We start from the raw sequence: 24,739 nt of genomic DNA, 5'->3' as shown, positions 1-24,739 counted from the left end.
ACAAGTGGTGTCCACCTTGGTGTGCACCTCGCTACAAATCCTACTCCAGTCCTTGCTGGAATAAGATTTGTGTCTTAGCAAATGACGCCGCTCATCGTGACTTAGAGTGGCGGTCACCATGCCCCCATTCAGCCTCAGCTTTGCCTGTTGCAGCTGGGTGAAAATCGTGTGAGAGCATCAAAAGGAGCCAAATTTTAAGCACAGCTTTGAGTTGCGCCAAAATGTTGAGACTTTTCAAAGCTTTTTACGCCACATTACTGGCATAAAGGCTTTGATAAATCAAGGCCACAGGGTGCACAGACCAAATATTGTCACCAAGACTTCCCTAGAACCGAGTCAAGGATTCCCCAAAACAAGATTAGGAGAAGCCCAAAGCAAGGTATCAGAATATGTCCAAACACCCTCTGACCAAAAGGATTAGCACAATAGCTGACAAATGGACAAGCATTTATTAAAAGTGGCTGTCCCGGAGACATACAGTACCAGTCAAAAGTTTGGACACACCTAGTCATGCAGTGGTTTTCCCTATTCTTATTGGAATACGAACATTGTAGATTCAGACCAAAAGGAGCAAAAGAGTAAAGAAACACAAGGGGGATTTATCCCTTCACACTCCATGACGCTTATATCCATCATGCAGGTGTATCGAGTGGGCTCAGGAAGTCAGAAGCTGCCTCATATCTGATTGCTGCGGTCTCTGACAACATCATAAACATGGCGCCATACCATTGGGGACGCCCCCGTTTAGGCAGCGACTCCCCCTATTCTCAATTCAATCATAATTTTCACTGTATTCTACAATACAGAAATATTTGCTAGCATTGCCTTTTTTTGGTTTCAGCACCTCCCCCAAAAAATTCAGTACACAGTATTCAAAGTGTGTGTACCCCAAAATAGAAGTGAAATAATATACAGTTCTGCAAACAAAAATAAAAGCAGGCTTTCATAGAGCTCCATTGACTGAAAACTAATCGGTCTCGGAAAATGGCTACAGAAGGCAATTTTTTCTTTTGCAAATAAAAATAATATGGAAATTAATTTTGGTTACACTGTAATTGTACTGACTTGAAGAATCATGATGTCAAGTCATTTGTACTATGCAACGAACGATGTCATTCAAAACTACAATTTATTCTGCAAAAAAAACCATACTCTTATATGGCTATGTCAATGAAAAAATAAAAAAGGTATGGCTCTTCAAAGAAGGAAAAAATTAAAGCATAGAAATGAAAACTGGATTTGTCCTTAAAGCAACACTTCAAAGCTTTGTTTTTTGGGGTTTTTTTTGCAGCGTTGGAGTGGCGCTTTAAATGTAAGCCCCCTTGCCCCAGTTCTTGCACTCACCTTCCAGCGGCTTCAGTCCAGTGGCGCCATCTTGTGCCCATAACTTTTAACTGGCCGGAAGTTAGAATTTAAGTCACAGGAGCTCAATGTAAGTCTATGAGCAGCAGAGCGAGGCTATCATAGACTTGTATTGAAAAGTGACCTCCGTCGTGCTCCATGAAACACTGGAGCTATTGGCAGGTCACTTTTTGCCAGAGAACGATGGGAGCGACGCAGGAAAAGGATGAAGGTTGCAGGTTGAGTGTGAGACAGAGGGCAGGGAAATTACATTATAAGGCACCACTCCAGTGGTGCAATAGAAAAAAACGCTGGAGTGGTGCTTTAAGGGGTTATACAGGTGAGTAATGTTTTTTTATTTTGTTTCTTTTCTGCTGTGGGAACTCATATTTTATCTCCTGCACAATCGCTTTAATTGCACTAAAGGCCAAGCAGTGTTTTTTCCATAATAATCCATAAATTGCCCCCTTCTGTGATGGAGCCCTCTACAGCTGCCCACACCTATTACCCTTATCACCTGCCCTTGCCACAGAAGATGACTTTTATCACTTGTACAGTAGGGATGATAAACTAATTTCATCCTTCTCAAAAAATGCTAGGCCTTTTCAGATTATAAAATGCTTTAAACATTTCTGTAGTAACCCCTTAGAATCACAGCTAGTTTTAGCATTTATGACATAACCATTTTTTTTTAAATACTTTTTAATCATCATGTTTCAGGATCTAAATATTTTTTATTTCTTCATTGACACTGTCATATGAGGGCTTGTTTTTTCCAAGATTAGTTGTATTTGTCTTTGAATATATGTTTGTAAAAAAGAACAAACATTTTCTAGGAGGGGGCTCGCCATGTTCTGAGAGCCATAAGTTTTACAAATTTCCATCAGCAGAGCTGTATGAGAGCTTATTTTTTGCCTGACAAACTGTTTTTTTCTATTGGTACTACTATGTGGTACATGCAACTTTTTGATCACTTTTTATTATAAAAAAATAACTAAAAAAATATAAATTAAAACATTTAATTCTGAATTTTCTTAATGTTCATAAATACCATTTTACAGCTATGTATTATTATTATTATTTATTTTTAAAGCATTGTTGATTCCATCGTGCTGTACATGAGAAGGGGCTATAAACAAAATAAAAATGTAAATTACAGTGAACAAACTAACAATGACAGTCTGGTATAGAGGGGAGAGGACCCTGCCTTGACAGCTTGAATTCTACAGGACAATGGAGAAGGAGACAGTAGGTTGTGGGGTTGTGGCAGGGGATTATGGTTAGGGGTGTGTTAGGGTTAGGTTTGTGGTTGGAATTATAGTTAGGGGTGTGTTGGAGTTAGGGTTGGGATTAGGGTTAGGGGCGTGTTGGGGTTTGGGTTGGAGTTAGAATTGGGTGGGTTCCACTGTTGAGGGACATCAGAGGGTCTACAAATGCGAAATGGCGCCACCATTGATTCCACACAATTTTACGTTCAAAAAGTCAAATAGTGCTCCCTTCTGAGCCCTGCCATGCGCCCAAACAGTGGCTTTCCCCCATATATGGGGTATTAGCGTATTCGGGAGCAATTGCACAACAAATTTTGGGGTCCATTTTCTCCTGATAGCCTAGTGAAAGTAAAAAAAATGGTTAAAAAGTAATTTTTTTGTGAAAAAAGTAAAATGTTCATTTTTTTTTTTCCTTCCACATTGCTTTACTTCTCGTGATGCACCTGAAGGGATAATAAACTTCTTGAATGTGGTTTTGCGCACCTTGAGAGGTGCAGTTTTTAGAATGGTGTAATTTGGGGTATTTTCTGTCATATTGACCCCCAAACTCACTTCAAATGTGAGGTGGTCCCTAAAAAAAAATGTCTTTGTAAATTTTGTTGTAAAAATGAGATATCGCTGGTCAACTTTTAACCCTTAAAACGTCCTAACAAAAAAAATTATGTTTCCAAATTTGTGCTGATGTAAAGTTGACATGAGGGAAAAGTTATTTATTAACTATTTTGTGTGACGCCACTCTCTGATTTAAGAGTACAAAAATTTAAAGTTTGAAAATTGCAACAGTTTCAAGATTTTTACCAAATTTCCATTTTTTCATAAATAAACGCAAGTTATATCGAATAAATTTTACCACTAACATGAAGTACAATATGTCACGAAAAAACAGTGTGAGATTCAGTGGGATACGTTGAAGCGTTCCAGAGCTATAACTTCATAAAGTGACAGTGGCCAGAATTGTAAAAATTAACCCAATGGCTAAATGGCATTACATTTTTTTTGTCGCCGCTACATTGCAATAAAATAAGGGGTGATCAAAAGATCGTATCAGCTTGGTGCTTAAAAAATAAGCCCTCACCCAGCCCCACAGCACGAAAAATGGAGACGCTACAAATTAACCTATACATGTTTGGTGTCTGTGAACTCGTAATGACCTGGAGAATCATAATGGCAGGTCTGTTTTAGCATTTAGTGAACATGGTTAAAAATAAAACCAACTGTGGAATTGCACTTTTTTTTGCAGTTTCACCGCACTTGGAATTTTTTTCCTGTTTTCCAGTACACAATATATTAAAACCAATGTCATTCAAAAGTACAACTTGTCCTGCAAAAAACAAGCCCTCACATGGCCATATATAAAAGTTATGACTCTGGGAAGAATGAGAGCAAAAAAACGGAAATTCAAAAACTGAAATACCCCTGGTCGTTGAGGGGTTAATTCCCCCACGCGGTTTCAGAGATGTGAGTCTTTTTTCTCATGGTCTTTACTAGGGATGAGTTTAGCTGTGGAAGTTTGATTCTGGTACCCGACTAAAACTTTATTCCAGAGTTCGGTTTGTGTACCGAACTTGAACCAGAACCCGAACTTTTGAGCTGGAAAATATACCGTATTCTCTTTCTCCGAGCATCGCAGTGGGCTTCCGGGAGAAGTCTGTGTTCGGCATTAAGCACTGGACACTAATTATCTGGTAGGAACCCTGAACTTTTAAGTTTGAGTTCGCTCATCTCTAGTCTTTTTACCAAATGGGAGTGGCTCACAGGAGTCACTGGAGGGCCTGTCTTTAGGCTGCTTTGCATTTTTATCCTTGCAGTAATTCGCCCTTGTAAAAAAACATAAAAATTAGAACTAGATAAACAGTCCCATGTTTCTGCAACCATATGGCAGATTTAAAAAAAAAAAAAAACATGAATATTTAGAGGAGCAGTGGGGATTAAAATAGGAGCAAAAACTGACCGCTTTTTACCAAGTGACAGGTCCTCTTTAAGTGAATAAGATTGAATTTCAAAATCTGACCCGACCCATGGACAAGTGCGGAATTGTGTGTTATAAAGTATGATTTGTCATTCTAGAAAATCCATGGAAGTTGTAACTTATCGTAAGATACCTTTTCTTTGCTCTAAATGTAGTTTGAAGAAAGCAAACATCTTAAAGAGTTACAGCTTGAGCAAGAAGAGAGAATGGCGCAGGAGTTGGCAAGAATAAAGAATGAGCAACTTAAAGATGAGAAAATGAGGCAACAAATACGAGAGAACAGGTAATGGATACTGTTGCTCTAATAATAACCTATATTTGTAGTTACTTAAAGGGAACCTGTCAGCAAAAAAATGTACTAACCTTCAACCAGTCTGCAGGAAAGTACCGTTTTAAGTGCATGTGGTTGTCTGTTGGGAAGCGTGGTTGCAGGGCGAAAAGGAAGCTATGTTCTCCCTGCGGGCATTCACTCTGAATCAGCGGGGCAGGACAAGGTGCGCCAATCGCTGCTGTTAGAGGTAGAGGTAAGCTGTACAATATAGCAGGCATCTGCCCTCTGTGGAGCAGGCTCTGCTTCTGAGTCTTCTCCAAACTCAAGGGGCATTAAGGGGTTAAACAGACATATCAGGAATGTTGACAACTCCTCTCAAATGGGGTTGTTCACACCCAACATTCTCCCAATCATATATCAGCACTTCCATGGCCAAAAGTACACAGTGTACCGAGCCGGAGCAGCACAGCTCACTACACTGTATACTGGCCGTTGTTAAATACTGCAGCTCGGCTTCCATTCACTTAAATAGGAAATGAGCCACAATACTTAAACATTGGCACTAGGCAGTGTATGGAAACAGTTTGTGCCAGCTCCATAATCTGTGTACTTGTCGCCTTGGGACCTGCTAACAGCTGATTGGTGGGGGTTGTTGAATGTCAAACCTGCTCGATGTGAAATTGATGAGACAGCGTGCTGTAGGGGCTAAAACACAGATTTCAGCGATTCCTCTCTTATCCAGCTCTGTGGTTTTGTTTGTTTGCATTGATTGTTTTAGCACCAGGAGCACATCGCTGTGGGGACACTGTGATAGGCACTTTACTGTGTATAGACATTAATGCCAATTAGACACACAATACACAGGGTAAGCCTAGTTAAGGTACCTTCACACTAAACGATATCGCTAGCGATCCGTGACGTTGCAGCGTCCTGGCTAGCGATATCGTTTAGTTTGACACGCAGCAGCGATCAGGATCCTGCTGTGATATCGCTGGTCGTTGAACAAAGTTCAGAACTTTATTTGGTCGTCAGACCGGCGTGTATCGTCGTGTTTGACACCGAAAGCAACAATACCAGCGATGTTTTACACTGGTAACCAGGGTAAACATCGGGTTACGAAGCGCAGGGCCGCGCTTAGTAACCCGATGTTTACCCTGGTTACCAGTGTAAAATGTAAAAAAAACAAACTACATACTCACCTTCGCGTCCCCCGGCGTCCGCTTCCCACACTGACTGAGCGCCGTAAAGTGAAAGTGAAAGTATAGCACAGCGGTGACGTCACCGCTCTGCTGTTAGGGCCGGCGCTCAGTCAGTGTGGGAAGCGGACGCCGGGGGACGCGAATGTAAGTATGTAGTGTTTGTTTTTTTTACATTTTACGCTGGTAACCAGGGTAAACATCGGGTTACTAAGCGCGGCCCTGCGGGGGACTCCCCCGGAAGAAGGCACAGGTAGCCGAAACGCGCGTAGGGGTGGCGGCACCATCGGACCAGAGGTATAGTCATGGTTTATATTTTATAATTACCTGTTCATCGGGCCACTATGTTATGATATATTCTGGGTTTATATGGTATATCATGCCGTGGGGCATGAGAGATTTTTGGACCCTAACAATCATTAGTTGTACAAAGGTGGCGGGATTTAACTTAAGATAAGTGTACCTCTGGCCTGTGGTGCCTCATTTTGGTACTATCTCCATCAATGCTGTTTTTATAATATTGGAATTTTGTGTATAGACATTGTACAGTGGGTACGGAAAGTATTCAGACCCATTTAAATTTTTCACTCTTTGTTTCATTGCAGCCATTTGGTAACTTCAAAAAAGTTCTAGTCGGGGTTAGCTTCCTTAGCTCTGCTGCATATCTAGATCTAAAAACACTGATTGTTTCAGAACAGCTGTACCCAGAAATCTAAGTGTTACATCGTTCGATTCAGCTTCTTTTTGCGTACCTCAGAATGCACTCAGATGAGGTAGCAAAAACCTGCTGACAGATTCTGTTTTCTTCTTTTTTTTTTTTTATAATCGTATGGATCAGTGTATTGTTGCTGTTTGATATTATAGTATGTCTCAGTCGATGCTGGTACGTTTTCTAGATGATTGTATTATAATTTTAATTTTTTGTGTTTTCTTACAGCCTTGAGCTCAGGGAATTGGAACAAAAACTGAAGTCTGCCTATCTAGCAAGGGAGAGGGCTGCTCAGGTTGCTGAAAAAGAACTTCTTAATTATGAGAAAATGGTAAGGTGCTGTATTCTCTGTAGATCTATATTATGGTGCACAAGAGTATGATCTACAGCAGATTTATCACAAAGTGTAACAATACAAGCTGCATACCTTGCAACAGATGTTGTTCAACTTTTTGGAGCATCCTTAAAAGCATGTAATTTGGGCTAAAAATCACTTTTGCAATTGGGTTTCATTACAAATTTTGCACTATTTGGCTTTTACAATCTCTTTTGTTTCTTTGCAACTTAACTTTAGTATAGTCTGTGGCCATAAATCAGCTGAGAGGAGCTCAAAAAAAGACAGATAAAAGAGTTACTAACATTCCTATTAGATTGTTAGAACAAGCTCACTGACAGATTGTTAGTTGCTCACTTTAACTTGTTAGTGAAGTTTCGTGCTGTGTATTCTTTAAATAATCAATTTTCTTGTAGGATTTAGGATTATTCAGTCTTTCTAACATGGATTCTCAAAGTAAGGACACCAGTGTCATCAGGTTTGAGACATCTATTTAATGCAGTTTGTAGTGTTTGAGCTCATAACGATCAGCCTGAATAAAATTGGTCCAATGTTGTTCCTTAAAAGTCATGCAAGTGGTATGCGATTTTAATGCGAGAACAATGCGATTTTGACATTTAGCTTTTAGTAAATATGTATGTCATTTAAAGATAGTTTGAAAAGTAAATATTCTTCAATACATAGAAATAGAGAGAACATATATAGTTAATACATTGCATGTGTAGCTTACTGTACATGTATCTAATTAATCATTAAATTACAGAAAAAAATGGTGTGGGATCCCCCAAAATTTTGTTAACCACCTGAGGGAAAGCGGACAGCTGGGGGCTAATGCTTCTAGTCTGCGAAGGGGGTAATACACATGGAACTTCCCAGGCTATTAATATCAGCTGTATACTTATTCTTTACAGCTTATTAAATGGTGGACCACAAAAAAATTACATGGGGCCCTCCCTATAGTTAATAACCAGCAAAGACTAGGCAAACAGCTGTGGGCTGATATTCATAGCCTAGGAAGGGGCCATACATATTGGCCCCCTCTCAGACTAAAAACATTAGCTCTCAGCCACCCCAGAAATGGCACATCCATAAGATCCGCCAATTCTGGAGCTTAGCCTTCTCTCTTCCCATTCGCCCTGGTGCCTTGGCAAGTGGGGTAATATTATTGATGTTGAAGTTAGTATTGTATTGTCATGGTCAGTAATGGAGAGGCATCTATAAGATGCCCTCATTACTAACTTGATAGTCATATTGTCCGTGTGCCGTGCGTTTTTTTTTTCTGGCACCCACTGACTTGCATTGGTGAGTCTCGGCCGATATACGCTGCCAATCGCAGCATGCTTTTGGTTGGCAAAGGTTATAATAACCTTCTGTACTTGACCTGTTTAAATTTTAGTTGCCATTCATTAATTTCCTTTTTGATGTATTTGTCATTTCTTAATAGAAACGAGACTCTGACATTGCTCGCAAAATGAAGGAAGAACATGAAAGGGCTTCAGAAGAAGAGCTGGCCAAGGAGACGAGACGTTATAAGGAGAAGCTGCGTTACCAGAGAGAGCTAGAAACGCAGCTGGAAGACAAAGAGAAGAAGAGGCAGGAGGCTTATCAGGAATTCCTAAGGGAAAAGATCCTTGTTGATGAAATTGTGAGGAAGATTTATGAAGAAGATCAAACGTAAGCTCATTTGAATCTGACTCTTGAAAACATGTAGAGAAAAATAGTAGACAATAGGTGCTGTAATATGCCAAAGAAACCTATAGTGGGCACTCTTTTGCAAAGTTTAAAAAAAAAACATATATTTCTGCTCAGCTATATGAAGACCCATCACCAGGGTCAAGCCCCAAAAAATTAACGGGCACACGCCACTTAATGAATTAGGGTCATCTTCTCAGTGGCGTGTGCATCGCCATAAATTTTACTCTTGTTAGGGACTGAAATAACATTTCTGGTATAAGAATAGCCAGCACTTTTGCTGAATTTGTTGGGAGTAGCCACACCAGACACTGGCTCATCCACAACTCCGTGCATTGTGGTAGAGCTGCTTTAAACTATTGCAAGAACACCAAAAGTCACCAAATTTTGCCCAACTTTGCTTTGCGTAAAAACCTTGCAACTTTTCAAAGTATTGTCCACCATTTTTTGGCTAAATCAGTTAATTAAATTTTTTAGATTTAGAGAATTTATATAACTTGAGCTTAGTTGGTAACATTATCCCCCAAAATGAATAAAACAATACATTCTCCCCAGTGTCCCCCATACAATAGTAATGCTTATGTTCTTTCTGTGCCCAAATTCAGAATTGCCTCCACCATGCCACCAATACATTAGTGTTGATGAAAACCAGGTTAAGGTAGAGGGACAGTCAGTTCACAATATTCGTAGTTATTGGATACAGCTGAAGGTATTGCATGAAGTAGCCTGGGGATCGTCTTGGAAGCAATGCAAAAATGGTAGATTCCAGCGAAGCAACTCTGGGGCCACGTGCACACGTTCAGTATTTGGTCAGTATTTTACATTCGTATTAATAAGCCAAAACCAGGAGTGGAACAATTAGAGGGAAAGTATAATAGAAACATATGCACCACTACTGTATTTATCACCCACTCCTGGTTTTGGATTACAAATACTGAGATAAAAAAAATTCATCAAATCCTCATCGTATGCATGAGGCCTAAGAAGGTAAATAAAATCCATGATTTATTGGTAAAATTCAAAATGAAAGAGTTTCACAAAATCCAGCTGCACAATATGAATATTGTGCCCCTGGATTTTGTGAAACTGTTTCACTTCTAATTTTACCAATAAATCATGAATTTTACTTACCTTCTTACTGTTGCCTCTCAGGAATCTACCTTTTTTGCATACAGTAGTATTGTCCACTTATTATGCCCCCATACAAGTGTAACATCCTTCTTTGTAGCTCAGATATAGTAGTGATATTCCCCATGTGGCCCTATACATTAGCAATGTCCCTCATATAGCCCTGCCGGTCACTGACACTGCACTCGCAGCCGCTCGTTCACCAGTGGTTCTCAGCCTGGACGGTCACATCTTGGCACCGTCCAGGTTGAAAACTGTTTTCTCCTTCGCCACATTGGGGGACACAGGACCGAGGGTTTGTGCTGCTGCCACTAAGTGAATACAAAAAGGGTTAGCTCCTCCTCTGCAGTATACACCCACACTGGTTTCGGACAGAACCAGTTCATGCTTCGTGTCCGTAGGAGGCACACTGGGGTCTGCTATTTAGACCATACTTTTTTTTTTTTTATTTTTCAAGTTTTACTTTTTTAAACCTTTTTTACAAGGAAGAGTGGGGCGACGGACCCTTTCAAGGGGTCGATCTCCCCCAACCAACAACAGGCGAGCACGGTGAGTGTCACCTCCCTGTATCCTCTCCTGCGACGTGGGATGCCATGCCTGAGCTACACTTGGGATGACTGTTCCCTTCAGGGCGCCGATCTCCCAGCAGCACACGGGAGCATGGAGTGTCACCTCCATGTACCCCCTTCTGAGCCAGGCTACAGCCGGACACAGCCCTGTGAATTCCTAGGGGAGTGAACCCTTAGGATACACAGAGGCCCCTATGGCGTCCGTGCTGCTCCCACTGCACCACCACTGATGGAACAGCGGTGCTGCAGGGAGCTGGACGGTCCCTCTCTCAACTTCTCAGGGGCACAGGACCTAGGTAAGAGCTCTGCTACACTGCTCTCAGGCTCCTCCTTTCCACACAAAGTGCTCCGCTGTTCCTCAGCTACTCACACATAGCCCTTCCTGCAGTATATTGTGAGATAACAGGGGTTCAGCAAGTCCCTACCTAAAACCTCCAAAAAGTCCACCAAAACAGTGTTTTTTGCTTCATGCACTTTCCTGTCAGGCTGCGTTACCAAGGGGGCATACTACTCCGCTCTGTGATGCTTGTGACTCTAAATGCGCTCAGGAGCCCCCTACCGCGACCAACCCCACAGTGACTAGTCCCCCTGAGTGGGTTTCGTCATTATCGCAATCTATGGCTTCTTTAACTAAGGTGATTGAATCCCTTCAGGGGCCCTCCAGGAGCAGGAGCCCTAATCCACCTGTTTCAGAGAATTCCCCTATATCAGGGGAAGCATTGGCCTGCAGGGGCCGTTCTCGTTTAAAACACAGACAGACATCTAGGAAACAAGTACATAGCTCGGCCCTCTGGCACCTCGGCATCTGTTAGCTCCGTTTCTCGCTCTCCCTCTCCAGGGGCTTGTAGCGAACACGAATCCGAGTCTGAGGGGCCCCTTGACCTAGAGTCGCCAAGTTATCAGGCTGCAGTGGATAGCCTCATTGCGGCCTTCAACCAGTCGCTGCAGGTCGACGAAGAGCCTACTACTTCCCACGCGGATAACGCAGTGTCCTTTAAAAGGACCAAACATCCTCATAGGGTGTTTGCCAATCACCCTGAGTTCCAGGACATAGTTCGGTGACATATGGAGCCGCCAGACAGACGTTTTGCAGGTCAGAGATCTCTTGAAACCGGATATCCCTTCTCATCTGACCTCCGCAAACAGTGGCACTATGGCTCAGGGACTGACAAGCGGACTGCATCCAAAAAGTCCTTAATCTCCCTCTCTTATCTCAGCAGTCGCTTAGGCCTCTTTCCCACATCCGTCGGTACGGGGCCGTCGCAAACAGTCGGCCCAATGTACCGACGGACGTTGTGCAAATAGTGCACAACGTGGGCAGCGGATGCAGTTTTCAGATGCATCCGCTGCCCATTATGAGTTCCGGGGAGGAGGGAGCGGAGTTCTGGCCGCGCATGCGCGGTCGGAAATGGCGGGTCCGACGGACGAAAAAACGTTACATTAAACTTTTTTTGTCACGACGGGCCGCAAAATCACGACGCAACCGTTGCACGACGGTTGCAACGTGTGGCCAAACGTCGCAATGCGTCGCTAATGCAAGTCTATGGAGAAAAAACGCATCTTGTGGGCAACTTTGCAGGATGCGTTTTTTCTCCAAAACGACTCATTGTGATGTTGGCCAAATGACGGATGTGTGAAAGAGGCCTTATTCGGAGAAAAGCTGGACCAGCTTATTTCGGACGCTACAGGCGGGAAGAGTAAATCCCTTCCCCAGAAGAGAATTAGGCGCCCTATCTGCCGACAGCTGCAGACACGATTCCGGTCCTTTCACAGCAATTACAGGTGGTCCTCTACGGCCAGTTCCCCCAGTTCGGGGCGCCCCGCTCGCAGGGACAAGAGCCCACAGGCCTCGTACAAACCCAACCACTCGTGGAATGCCCGCTCCAAGCAGGCCAGATCTAGGGGATCCAGGCCCCAAAGATCCTCGGCTAGATGACTTGCAACACTGTCCAGATGACACCAGCAGAGTGGGCGGCTGCCTACTCCTGTTTCGCCATGTCTGGCTCGCAGTCGTTCACAACAAGTGGGTCAGGAATCTGTTGTCCTCCGGATACAAAATAGAATTTTCTTTCCCTCCAACCGTTTTTTTTTGCCTCCCATTCCCCCAAAGTGGGAACGAGGGCAAGATCCTTTTAACCAAGCCATAGAGTCACTCTGCCAAGACGGAGTCATTACCCCGGTCCCAGAGAACGAAAGGTTCCAGGGTATCTATTCAAATCTGTTCATGGTCCCAAAAAAGGATGGTACAGCCAGGCCCATCCTGGACCTAAAGCTTCTAAGCAAATTTGTCAGAGTCCGGCATTTCAGAATGGAATCTCTCCGTTCTGTCATCTCCTTGATGGAGCAAGGGGAGTTCCTAGCCGCCATCGATAATATTCGGGATGCGTATCTTCACATCCCAATCTTCCCCCCCCCCCCCTCACCAAAGGTTCCTTCACTTCGCCGTTCGCGGAGAACTTTTTCAGTTCACGGCTTTGCCCTTCGGCCTCGCCACTGCCCCCAGGGTGTTCACAAAGGTCACAACGGCTCTCATGTCCATTTTACACCCTCAGGGCGTAGTCGTCTTCCCTTACCTAGACGACCTACTGATCAAAGGGCCATCTTTCTAAGCCTGCGAGGGGTGCCTCCGCATTTCATGGGATACCCTTTCTTGGCTAGGCTGGTTGATCAACCTGAACAAATCTCCCGTTCCAGCTCAGCAAACTTCCTTCCGGTGCATGATTCTAGACCCGTTGAAGCGTATACCACGCGAAACGGCCGTAGTCCATTAACCTAACCAGTTCGTCTTGCAATTATCCTGCCCTCTGTAACCATGTCCACTGCACGTTGTTAAAATAAAGGACAAAGGTTTTTTTTTACTAGAAGACTTGTGTGGTGCTGTTATTTTCTTCCTGTTTGGATTTCCACTCATGTTTTTTCAAGCAAGCACGCCTTATTCCAGTGGATTACCGTTTGGTGGGGTTGTCGACTCAGCTCATCCTACTGGACTCTGCTAAGACTGATCAAACCGTGATCAAAGGGCCATCTTTCTAAGCCTGCAAGGGGTGCCTCCGCATTTCATGGGATACCCTTTCTTGGCTAGGCTGGTTGATCAACCTGAACAAATCGCCCGTTCCAGCTCAGCAAACTTCCTTCCTGTGCATGATTCTGGACACTTCCCGAGGGTTGGTGATTCTCCCTCGGGACAAGGTCTTAGCTCTTCATCAGGGAGTCCTTCCGCTCTGTCAACCGTCTACTTGTTCCTTCCGTTTCGGCATGAGGATCCTCGGGCAGATGGTAGCTGCAGTGGAAGCTATTCCATTTGCGCAGCTGCATCTTCGTCCCTTACAACATGCACTTTTGGATGCATGGGACAAGAGTACCTTTTCCCTTGATCGACAGTCGGCTGATCTCTCGGGTCAAGTAGGCACTCCAGTGGTGGACGCTTCTGTCCTTCCAGCCTCCAAGGGAAGTCCTTTCTCCCGGGCCATTGGTTGGTAGTCACTACCGATGCCAGCCTCCTCAGCTGGGGATCTGTTTTTCCTCACCACACTGCCTAGGGGAGTTGGTCTCCTCAGGAGTCATATCTTCCCATCAATGTCTTGGAGATCCGAGCGGTTTGACTGTCCCTGCGGCGGTTCCATCGTCTCCTAGCAGGCCGCACCATCCGTATCCAGTCGAACAATGCCAGATCGACCGGATCTGCTTTCTCAGTGTCCGATTTACCACCAGAACTCAGGGGCCCTGTGTTTGACGGCTTGGCCGTTGAATCCTGGGTTCTGACCCAAGAGGGTTTTTCCCCCAGGTAGTTTCCACCATGATCAATGCTCAAAAACCGGTGTCAGGGCGCATCTATCATTAGATCTGAAAATCTTTTTCGAATGGTGCAGAAGCAGAGGTCGGCCTCCGCTGGTTTTCAACATTCCCACCATTTTGGAATTCCTTCAGTCCGGCCTGGACTTGGGCCTAGTGCCAAGCTCCCTCAAGGGGCAGGTCTTGGCCTTGTCCATCCTGTTCCAGCATAAGATCGCTTCCAAACCCCAGGTGAGAATGTTCTTTCAGGGAGTCTCCCATGTGGTACCTCCCTATAGAGCACCCCTAGACGCCTGGAATCTTAATCTGGTCCTAGGTGTCCTACAAGAATCTCCCTTCGAGCCGTTGCAGGACATCTCTCTATCCCATCTCTTACGGAAAGTCGCCTTCCTAGTCGCGACTACTTAGATCAGAAGGGTCTCGGAGTTTAGCTGCTCTTTCCTGCCGAGTTCCCTTTCTGACTTTTCACCGAGACACTCAAATCTTCTTGGCGCCGCCTCCTCACCGCTGTTTTGAAATGATCTGGCGCCTGTGCTCTTTTCTCCTGCCTTGGGCAGGCGCAGTGAGCGCTGCCCGTCTGTCCTCATATGCAGTCCAGCTGAATCCCAGCCCCTGTGGGATTCACAGGCAGGGCGTCCGCACAGGCGCAGTCAGCTGGACTGCATATGAGGACAGACGGGCAGCGCTCAATGCGCCTGCCCAAGGCAGGAGAAAAGAGCGTAGGCGCCGGATCATTTCAAAACAGCGGTGAAGAGGCGGCGCCCGGCGCCAAGAAGATTTGAGTGACAGCTGTGTGGCGTCTGCAGCAGGGGGGAAAGGCCTGCCTCCTTGAGTGAAGAAAAGGTATTTAGGACAAATTACAAAACTGATTATTTCGGCAGTTACAGCACCCAGAACTAAAAGAGCCACCTTGTCAGAATGCAGCATTACTGCTGCACAAGGTGGCTCTTTTAGTTAAAACCGCCTGGGGGGGTGACAGGTTCCCTTTAAGTGTCTTATAGACGCTTCTCCATTACTAAGCCAGGGGCTTGATGTCACTTGACAATACAAAGGTGACAGCTACCCCACAAATATGAACCCCACTTGCAACCGCTACAGGGCAAGTGGAAAGAGCCAGGCAAAGCACCAGAATTGTCGCATCTGCTATTTTTAGGCTAGGGATGGGAGGGTCATTATCCATGGACCCTTACCGACCTGAGAATACCAGCCCTCAGCTGTGAGTTTTGCCTGGCTGGTCATAGAAAATACAGGGGAACCCATGCCGTTTTTTTCATTTATTTATTTTTTATAGCACCCATCAGCCGCTCCTGCTGTCACTGTTATTACCGGCAGCAGGGGTAGGCTGATGGAAGTAATAGTCCCATCAGCTAACACTTGCTGTCTCTTTGGTATAAAATTCTGTGACACACCCATGGTGTTAATATGATCACTGCACCCCTAGATGAATTTATTGAGAGGTGTAGTTCACAAAATTGGGTCACTTATGGTGATTTTTTTTATGTTCTGACACCTCATTAGCTCTCCCAGTTGGTCATGGCACCGGCAAACCATAACAGTAAAATCTGGTGCTTCTTGCCTTCTGAGCTTTGCACTGTGCCTGAAAAATATTTCCCGATTACATGTAGGGAATTGGCACACTCAAAAATTCCTATTAGCCCTTAGAAAAATTAAAACTTGGGGCTAAAACAACATTTTAGTGGTAAAAATGTACCGTAATTTATTTTTTCTTCACCACTCAATGGTATAAAATTCTGTGAGGCACATGTGGTGTCAATATGATCACTGCACCCCTAGATGAATTCATTGCGGAGTGTAGTTTGTAAAATGAGTTCTGGTGTTCTGGCACCTCAAGGGCTCTGCCAATGTGACATGGCACCCTCAAACCATTCCGGCAAAATCTGAACTCCAATATGGCACCTCTTCCTTTCTGAGTTTTGTACTGTGCCTCAAAAGTAGTATTCCCCTACATACGGCGTGCTCACGAGAAATTGCACCACAAATTGTATGGTGCAATTTCTCTTGTTGCCCTTATGAAAATGCAAAATTTGGAGCTAAAATAACATTTTTGGGAGGAAAATGTGATTTTGTTACGGCTCAACTTTATAAACTTCTGTGAAGCACTTGAGGGTTGAAAGTGCTCACCACACATCTAGGTAAGTTCCTTGGGGGGTCTAGTTTCAAAATAGTGTCACTTGTGGGGGGGTTTCTACTGTTTAGGCACATCAGGGGCTCTCTAAACGTGACATGGTGTCCGATCTCAATTCCAGACAATTTTGTGTTGAAAAGTCAAATGGCGCTCCTTCCTTTCCGAGCTCTGCCATGTGCCCAAACAGTGGTCCCCCCCCACATATGGGGTATCGGCGTACTCAGGACAAATTGCACAACAACTTTTGGGGTCCAATTTCTCCTGTTTCCCTTGGGAAAATAAAAAAATATTGGATCTGAAGTAATTTTTTTGTGAAAAAAGTTAAATGTTCATTTCTTTTTAAACATTCAAAAAATTCCTGTGAAGCACCTGAAGGGTTAATAAACTTCTTGAATGCGGTTTTGAACTCCTTGAGGGGTGCAGTTTTTAGAATGGTGTCACTTTTGGGTCACTTTTGGGTATCTTCTATCATATAGACCCCACAAAGTGACTTCAAATGTGATGTTGTCCCTAAAAAAAAAGAATGGTGTTGTAAAAATGAGAAATCACTGTTCAACTTATAACTTCCTAACAAAAAAAAAATTGGTTCCATAATTGTGCTGATGTAAAGTAGACATGTGGGAAATGTTATTAAGTATTTTGTGTGACATATCTCTGTGATTTAAGGGCATGAAAATTCAAACTTGGAAAATTGCGAAATTTTAAAATTTTTTGCCAAATTTCCGATTTTTTTCACAAATAAACGCAGGTAATATCAAATAAATTTTACAACTATCTTGAAGTACAATATGTCATGAGAAAACATTCTCGGAATGACCGCGATGCATGGAAGCGTTCCAGAGTTATTACCTCATAAATGGACAGTGGTCAGAATTGTAAAAATTGGCCCGGTCATTAGCATGCAAACCACCCTCGGGGGTAAAGTGGTTCATAATGTCCCCAATTCTGACCCCATTGATTAATATTGCCCCTTTATTTGGCTCCTATTGTGCCCCCCAGTGCTCTACTAGTATCTAAAAAAAAAAAAATAACCCAATTTGCTGAGCTGCTTTGTCCTCTTCCTCCTTTCAGCTGGTTCTTTGCCCCGCACTTCCTCTACAGCCGGAGGACTTCCAGGTGGTGTAATGAGGTCCTGACGTCATTATGCTGCAGTGCTCTGCAGCTCCGAGCCACTGAAAGGCTTGCTGGCTGTAGCAGAAGAGTGATGCAAGGAGCCAGTGGCTCCCTGCTCCACATTAGTTTTAAACTGATGCACTGCAGAGGTGGCAAGTAAAGCAGGCAATGGACAGTAAACGATAGAGTTATAAAAGCCTCTGCTCCTGAGAACAGAGAGGAATTTTAATAAGAGGTAAATTACAAAGTTGCTTGTTCTTACAAACACTTTGCTGTTTTACCCATCCAGGATGATGATAACACCCTTTTCAGCGCAATATTTGTCTGTTTCATTCATCAAGCAGAACTGCAGTGGCCAATGAAATTCTAATTTCTCTCAACAAAAGCTAAATTAAATCTATTCAATATTCTGGGGAACTTTCTGTACATTATATTTTCTTTCTACAGAGAGCGGCAATTGAAGCTAGAAAAATTGAATGCTACAAGGAGATACATAGAGGAATTCAAAGAGCAGCAATACACCTGGAGAAAAATGGAGAAGGAGAAGATGGAAGACGAGAACAGAAAGATCCTGGCATTTGCAAACATGCAGCAGAGGAGAGAGGAGGACCGCATGGCACAAGTTAGAGAGCAGGAGGAGAAGAAAAAGGCTCTTCAGGACATGGTATTGATCAATGAGATGAGGAAAAGAGTCAAACACAACCAGAGTCCCCAACATTGCTGACCAAATTATAAAATACAGGAGATCCTATTAGTGGAGGACAAATTAGTAAATGAATACATTTCAAAACCTTTATTAATTCCTCCTCCTTTATGTCCAATTTTGAAACACAGCCCTAAACTATGTATTACATAAGAAAGGATAAATTAATTGATAAACCCTTTTATGCATATAGCTCATAGTGCACCTTATTTTATAGCATGCATTGAGCCACACTTTCATACCGTTTTAATGAAGGGAAACTAGTAATATTATTATTTATAGCTTAAAAGTAGACCACCACTTTTATCACCACTTTTACAACTCTTTGAAGTCATAAGGCCACCAAATACCATCTGCCCTTTGAAATGCTTGTGCCATCTTGTGTGACGGAGGACGTGGCGGTTCTTCCAGGCAGCGGTGCCCATATGTGACATTTCCCCTTCATTGGCCGCTATTTGGCAATGCCTTTTAAACCACCTCCCACCTATCTATACTTTTCTTTCCGTCTCCCTGGAAATGTCAAAATTAATATTAGTAATGTCACAATTAAAGCCAATTTGTAAAAGTTATAAAGAGGGAGGTAATCCAGCTTTGGTCACCTCCACGTTGGTTGGTGAATGTGGCCGTTGATGTCACATCTACAGATATCCGCCGGATCACATTCCCATGTGAACGTGAGTGTACCCAGATTACTTACTCCTTTACTAAAAATACATTTAGAGGAACAGGATATCTTTTTGTAGGTTCATATGTGTTTTCTATAGAAATAACCAGTGATACATTTTTGTATTAGCTTGCAGGACACATCCAAAAAGAGCTTCAACAGAGAGAAGAACTTGAGCAGATGCGTCAAGAGCTGTACCTGGAGGAACAAGCGGAGGAGGCCAGGCAAGGGGAAATTGTAAGTGATAGGAAACATCTCTCTAAATATAAATTATACCCATAGTCCAAATTAATACCAGCTAAGGTCACTTCCACAAGGATAAATGCATATTCTGATATGGAGTACCATACGAGGAAAAGAAGTGATAAAGGAGTTTTATATTAAAAAGATAAATTTTATTACATGAATTAATTATATATACATGGAACAATGAAATACAATAGAAAAAACAGGGGGAGTAAAAACCACCGGACTACAATGGGAAATAGCACCGGCACATGGAAACTCCAAAAATAAATAAATGCAAGCAGCCCTCAATGCTATATAACAGTGAGGGCTGTATATATAACAAGCACTTAACGGTACAGCCTTAGATGTATACAGGTCCTTCTCAAAAAATTAGCATATAGTGTTAAATTTCATTATTTACCATAATGTAATGATTACAATTAAACTTTCATATATTATAGATTCATTATCCACCAACTGAAATTTGTCAGGTCTTTTATTGTTTTAATACTGATGATTTTGGCATACAACTCCTGATAACCCAAAAAACCTGTCTCAATAAATTAGCATATCAAGAAAAGGTTCTCTAAATGACCTATTACCCTAATCTTCTGAATCAACTAATTAACTCTAAACACATGCAAAAGATACCTGAGGCTTTTAAAAACTCCCTGCCTGGTTCATTACTCAAAACCCCCATCATGGGTAAGACTAGCGACCTGACAGATGTCAAGAAGGCGATCATTGACACCCTCAAGCAAGAGGGTAAGACCCAGAAAGAAATTTCTCAACAAATAGGCTGTTCCCAGAGTGCTGTATCAAGGCACCTCAATGGTAAGTCTGTTGGAAGGAAACAATGTGGCAGAAAACGCTGTACAACGAGAAGAGGTGACCGGACCCTGAGGAAGATTGTGGAGAAGGACCGATTCCAGACCTTGGGGAACCTGAGGAAGCAGTGGACTGAGTCTGGTGTGGAAACATCCAGAGCCACCGTGCACAGGCGTGTGCAGGAAATGGGCTACAGGTGCCGCATTCCCCAGGTAAAGCCACTTTTGAACCATAAACAGCGGCAGAAGCGCCTGACCTGGGCTACAGAGAAGCAGCACTGGACTGTTGCTAAGTGGTCCCAAGTACTTTTTTCTGATGAAAGCAAATTTTGCATGTCATTCGGAAATCAAGGTGCCAGAGTCTGGAGGAAGACTGGGGAGAAGGAAATGCCAAAATGCCTGAAGTCCAGTGTCAAGTACCCACAGTCAGTGATGGTGTTGGGTGCCATGTCAGCTGCTGGTGTTGGTCCACTGTGTTTCATCAAGGGCAGGGTCAATGCAGCTAGCTATCAGGAGATTTTGGAGCACTTCATGCTTCCATCGGCTGAAATGCTTTATGGAGATGAAGATTTCATTTTTCAGCACGACCTGGCACCTGCTCACAGTGCCAAAACCACTGGTAAATGGTTTACTGACCATGGTATTACTGTGCTCAATTGGCCTGCCAACTCTCCTGACCTGAACCCCATAGAGAATCTGTGGGATATTGTGAAGAGAAAGTTGAGAGACGCAAGACCCAACACTCTGGATGAGCTTTAGGCCGCTATTGAAGCATCCTGGGCCTCCATAACATCTCAGCAGTGTCACAGGCTGATTGCCTCCATGCCACGCCGCATTGAAGCAGTCATTTCTGCCAAAGGATTCCCGACCAAGTATTGAGTGCATAACTGAACATTATTATTTGATGGTTTTTTTGTTTGTTATTAAAAAACACTTTTATTTGATTGGACGGGTGAAATATGCTAATTTATTGAGACAGGTTTTTTGGGTTATCAGGAGTTGTATGCCAAAATCATCAGTATTAAAACAATAAAAGACCTGACAAATTTCAGTTGGTGGATAATGAATCTATAATATATGAAAGTTTAATTGTAATCATTACATTATGGTAAATAATGAAATTTAACACTATATGCTAATTTTTTGAGAAGGACCTGTATACTCGTTTACAGGACAAGGGTTAATATTCCCCAAAGCAAAAAATCCTAGGAATGAAGACAAAAAATAGGACAAAGCAGACCAGAGAATACAACCTAGGTTGTTAATGAGCTGGTAAGTGAATACACTAAGTGTGCCCAGAGATGCCTACAAAGGAGGAAAAGCTTAACATCATGGGGTTAATTACCTGTAATGCCGATATGGATCAAGAGAAAAGGCTGTGCCTGATATGGCGTGCCAGTGCTAGGTTCCCGTGCCCGACGAGCGCCGTTTCGCATAAGCTTCTTCAATAGGGGCGTAGACAGGTTTAGAAGGCATTAAGGAGGTTTATATGTAGTGCCGAATAGCAAGACCCGGAAGTGTCACCCGAGAGTTCAAGGATGCGCGCGCATACAGGGCCGTCCCACCTTACCAAGGGGACCCACTGGATGCGCACCGTGACACGGAGTGGAACACACTGCGATCACGTGAGTCGGCGCTGCCAGGAGGTCAGAGGGGGCATACGGAACCTGCGCGTGCGCAAAGGAGCTCCCGGGGACACCAGAGGCGAGGGAAGCCTACCGTACTAGGCGCCTGCCCGATGGCCGCCAAACACACAGGAACGAAAGGAGGTGGAGTCTAAACGCTGTTGCCAGTACGTATAGCATAGGGACATTGCGCATGCGCAAATAAAGACTCAGGCGCCGGAAAGATCAGAGAGGCCCGGCGCCTGGACACTACAGTACTTTGCTCTGCCCACAAGAGGGCAGACAAAGTACGCCTGCGCCGGAGCCGCGGCGTGAAGACCAGAAGAGGACGTCATGGAATGAAGATATAGGAGGCGCTGGAGTGGACCTGAGACGCCCATCGGACCGGACCGGACCGCCCCTGGGTGAGTATAATATAACCTCTTTTTCTCCTCTTTCAGGTAACATCGGGGGCTTATCTACAGCATTACAGAATGCTGTCGATAAGCCCCTGATGATGGTGGTCTTACCTCATCATCGATTTTGGGGGTGACCGGTTCCCTTTAAGAACATATTCTAACAGCAGAAAGGAAAACCATCCTCATTGTCACTGAAGTAGTGCTCTTGCCCATTTCCCCAGCTGATCTGTCCAGCAGCTACATTTAAGCAAGCACCCGGTCTGGGACACATGAAATACAGGCTTTACACATTCATCAACCTACTCAAGGATATCTCTTGAGGTTTACCTTCCAGACTTAATAAATCGCACCTCCAGGAAAGAAAAATCCCTGTCTAGAAGAGAATACCTACAGAGTACAACTATCGTGAAAAAGGCTGAGTTGGCCGAAACGCGTTGACATTCAAAGGTTGCTCTTATTTTTTGACCTTTTAATAAAAAATCTTGTTTGCATTCAAAAGGAGTGTGCAATTGATATTTATTCTACATGGTCTACGAGGGATTTCACCAATCCACTCAATTGGCACCTCCACTAGTGAAACTCGGAGTGCACGACAATATCTATTTTTCATATTTAGTAAAAGAGCAGCATTCATCTTCATCATTGGTGTTCGCATTTATTTTTTTAAATAAATTATCAATTATTTAATGATTACAAGCGCCAAATATTTTCACTGCCACTATGGCAAATCAGGCTCTGAGTAAATGCCTGTGTGGAATTTATTTAGTCAAATGTAATTATGCTCCATTGATTTTTTTTTTTTCTTACACAATAGCTTGTAGTGGCAATCTGTTACATTTAAAGAACTTGACTGGTTAACAACCAGGTTGAGATTTTGGGATTAGTGCGGCCTAATAAGGGATTAAAGCATTTATTGTTCAGAGATGTTTGCCTGGAGGGAGGTAATGCCGACATTAAGAGGATAGTTCAGCTCCTGCTCTAATGCCTAGTAACAAGACAGCATCTTGTTTACCTTCTGACACATCCATGTAGCCCCATACAATCCTCTGACATATGCGTACATTTTGGGTTTAAAATTTTGTTTTGTTTTGAATTTTTTTTAAATTTTCACGGCTTCATGTTATAAACGTGTGTGAAGGACCTGGGGGTACAAGGTGCTCACCACACATCTAGATGCATTGCTTTGTGGGGTTTAGTTTCCAAAATGGGGTCACTTGTGGGGGGTTTCTGCTGTTTTCACAAGTCCGGGGCTCTTCAAATGCGACATGGCATTCACAATCTGTCCCAGGCAAATAGCGCTCTTTCCTTGCCTAGGCCTGCCATGGTATATGGTTTTTGACCACATATGGCATATTGTCAATTATTCGGGACAAACTGCGCAACAAATTGTATGGTTACATTTTTCCAATTACCCTAACGAAAATGCAAAATTTGGGGCAAAAAAAAACATTTTTGTGGGAAAATTTTGATTTTATTTTTTTTTTCTTTTTATGTATTTTTTATTTTCACAGCTCAATAATATAAACTTCTGAGAAGCACCTGGGAATTCAATGTGATCACCACACATCTAGATAAGTTCCCTGAGGGGTCTAGTTTCCAAAACGGTATCACTTGTGAGGGGTTTCCACTGTTTAGGCACATCAGGAGCTCTCGAAATTCAACATGGCGTACGCTATTTATTTTAGCAATTTTGTGCGAAAACTCAAATGGCACTCCTTCCCTTCCGAGCCCTGCTGTGTGCCCAAGCAGTACCGTTGTTACAGAATAGATTTTGTAACAGCATAAAGGTCTTCTTAACACTAATTTAGATACTAGATAGTTTGGACGGTGCTGAGCTTTGGTTCCTGGATGTATATAATAGCAGTAATATTATTTTTTGGACTTTTTTTTAGGCAGAGATGGAGAAGAAAATTCGTCAGCGGCTTGAATTGCAGCGTACGTTTGAAGAACAAATGGCTTTTAAGCAAATTGTTCAGCAAGCTGCAAAAGAGGAGGAAGAAGCTTTCAGGCAAGCCATGCTTGCAAAGTTTGCTGAGGATGATAAGATTGAGCAGATGAATGCTCAGAAGAGGAGGATGAAACAGCTTGAGCACAAGCGAGCAGTGGAGAAACTACTGGAGGACCAACGCAAACAGTTCCTTGCTGATAAAGTGAGAAATTACATTGTTATTTGTATACTGTGCATACTGTTTATTATCTTTACATTTTTCAGGCAGGCAGCGTAATGTAAAGCAGGAGGAACAGACCATACATAATTTTCTGTGGGAAAAGAGTCAGTCATTTATGTGTTGATTTACATTCCTGCTAGCTCTGAGTTAATGAATCTATTGAGTGGTCTCATTCCATGAAGATCAGCCTTCCCTGTGTAAGTGTAAATACCCAGACAGTTGTCAGTCAGTAGTAGCACTAGCATGGAAGTAGGGCTTTCTCTGGACTTCTAAGCCTAGAGTGAGCAGAGAATTGTATTAAGTTGTATTTCCTTTCAAGCTTCAAGAAGTGCGATATTTTTAGGCAGTGATATAAGAAGCGATTTCAGATTGTGAACAAAGAATCCTTCAGAAAAAAAAATATTAATTACAGGTTTTCTTTCACGTGTGCAATTCAGTGAAATCAAATCTGTAATATTTTTCTTAGGTCACAGAATATTCTCATCAATTAAAGGGTTACTCCCATAAGGAATTTCCTATTCCCTATCCAGCAATTCTACAGCGCCCCATCCTAAATACTGGAGGTTCCCTGCAGCTGATTAATTACTAAGTTATCCCC

General features: G+C 43.2%; 1 protein-coding gene across 1 annotated transcript in view; it reads left to right on the top strand.

Annotated features, from left to right (window-relative positions):
* Positions 1-24,739, top strand: part of MNS1 (meiosis specific nuclear structural 1) — a 36,735-nt gene that overhangs the window by 3,554 nt on the left and 8,442 nt on the right. The window contains exons 3-8 of the mRNA XM_077263802.1: positions 4,734-4,861; positions 6,983-7,085; positions 8,533-8,762; positions 17,976-18,192; positions 19,025-19,132; positions 23,866-24,123. Coding sequence (XP_077119917.1) covers positions 4,734-4,861; positions 6,983-7,085; positions 8,533-8,762; positions 17,976-18,192; positions 19,025-19,132; positions 23,866-24,123 — 1,044 coding nt within the window. The remainder of the gene's footprint in view (positions 1-4,733; positions 4,862-6,982; positions 7,086-8,532; positions 8,763-17,975; positions 18,193-19,024; positions 19,133-23,865; positions 24,124-24,739) is intronic.

This window comes from Ranitomeya variabilis, chromosome 5, assembly GCF_051348905.1.
Source record: "Ranitomeya variabilis isolate aRanVar5 chromosome 5, aRanVar5.hap1, whole genome shotgun sequence".
In the NCBI taxonomy this organism is placed as follows: domain Eukaryota; kingdom Metazoa; phylum Chordata; class Amphibia; order Anura; family Dendrobatidae; genus Ranitomeya; species Ranitomeya variabilis.
Note: the sequence above shows the minus strand (reverse complement) of the source record. Positions and strands in the feature narration are given on the sequence as shown.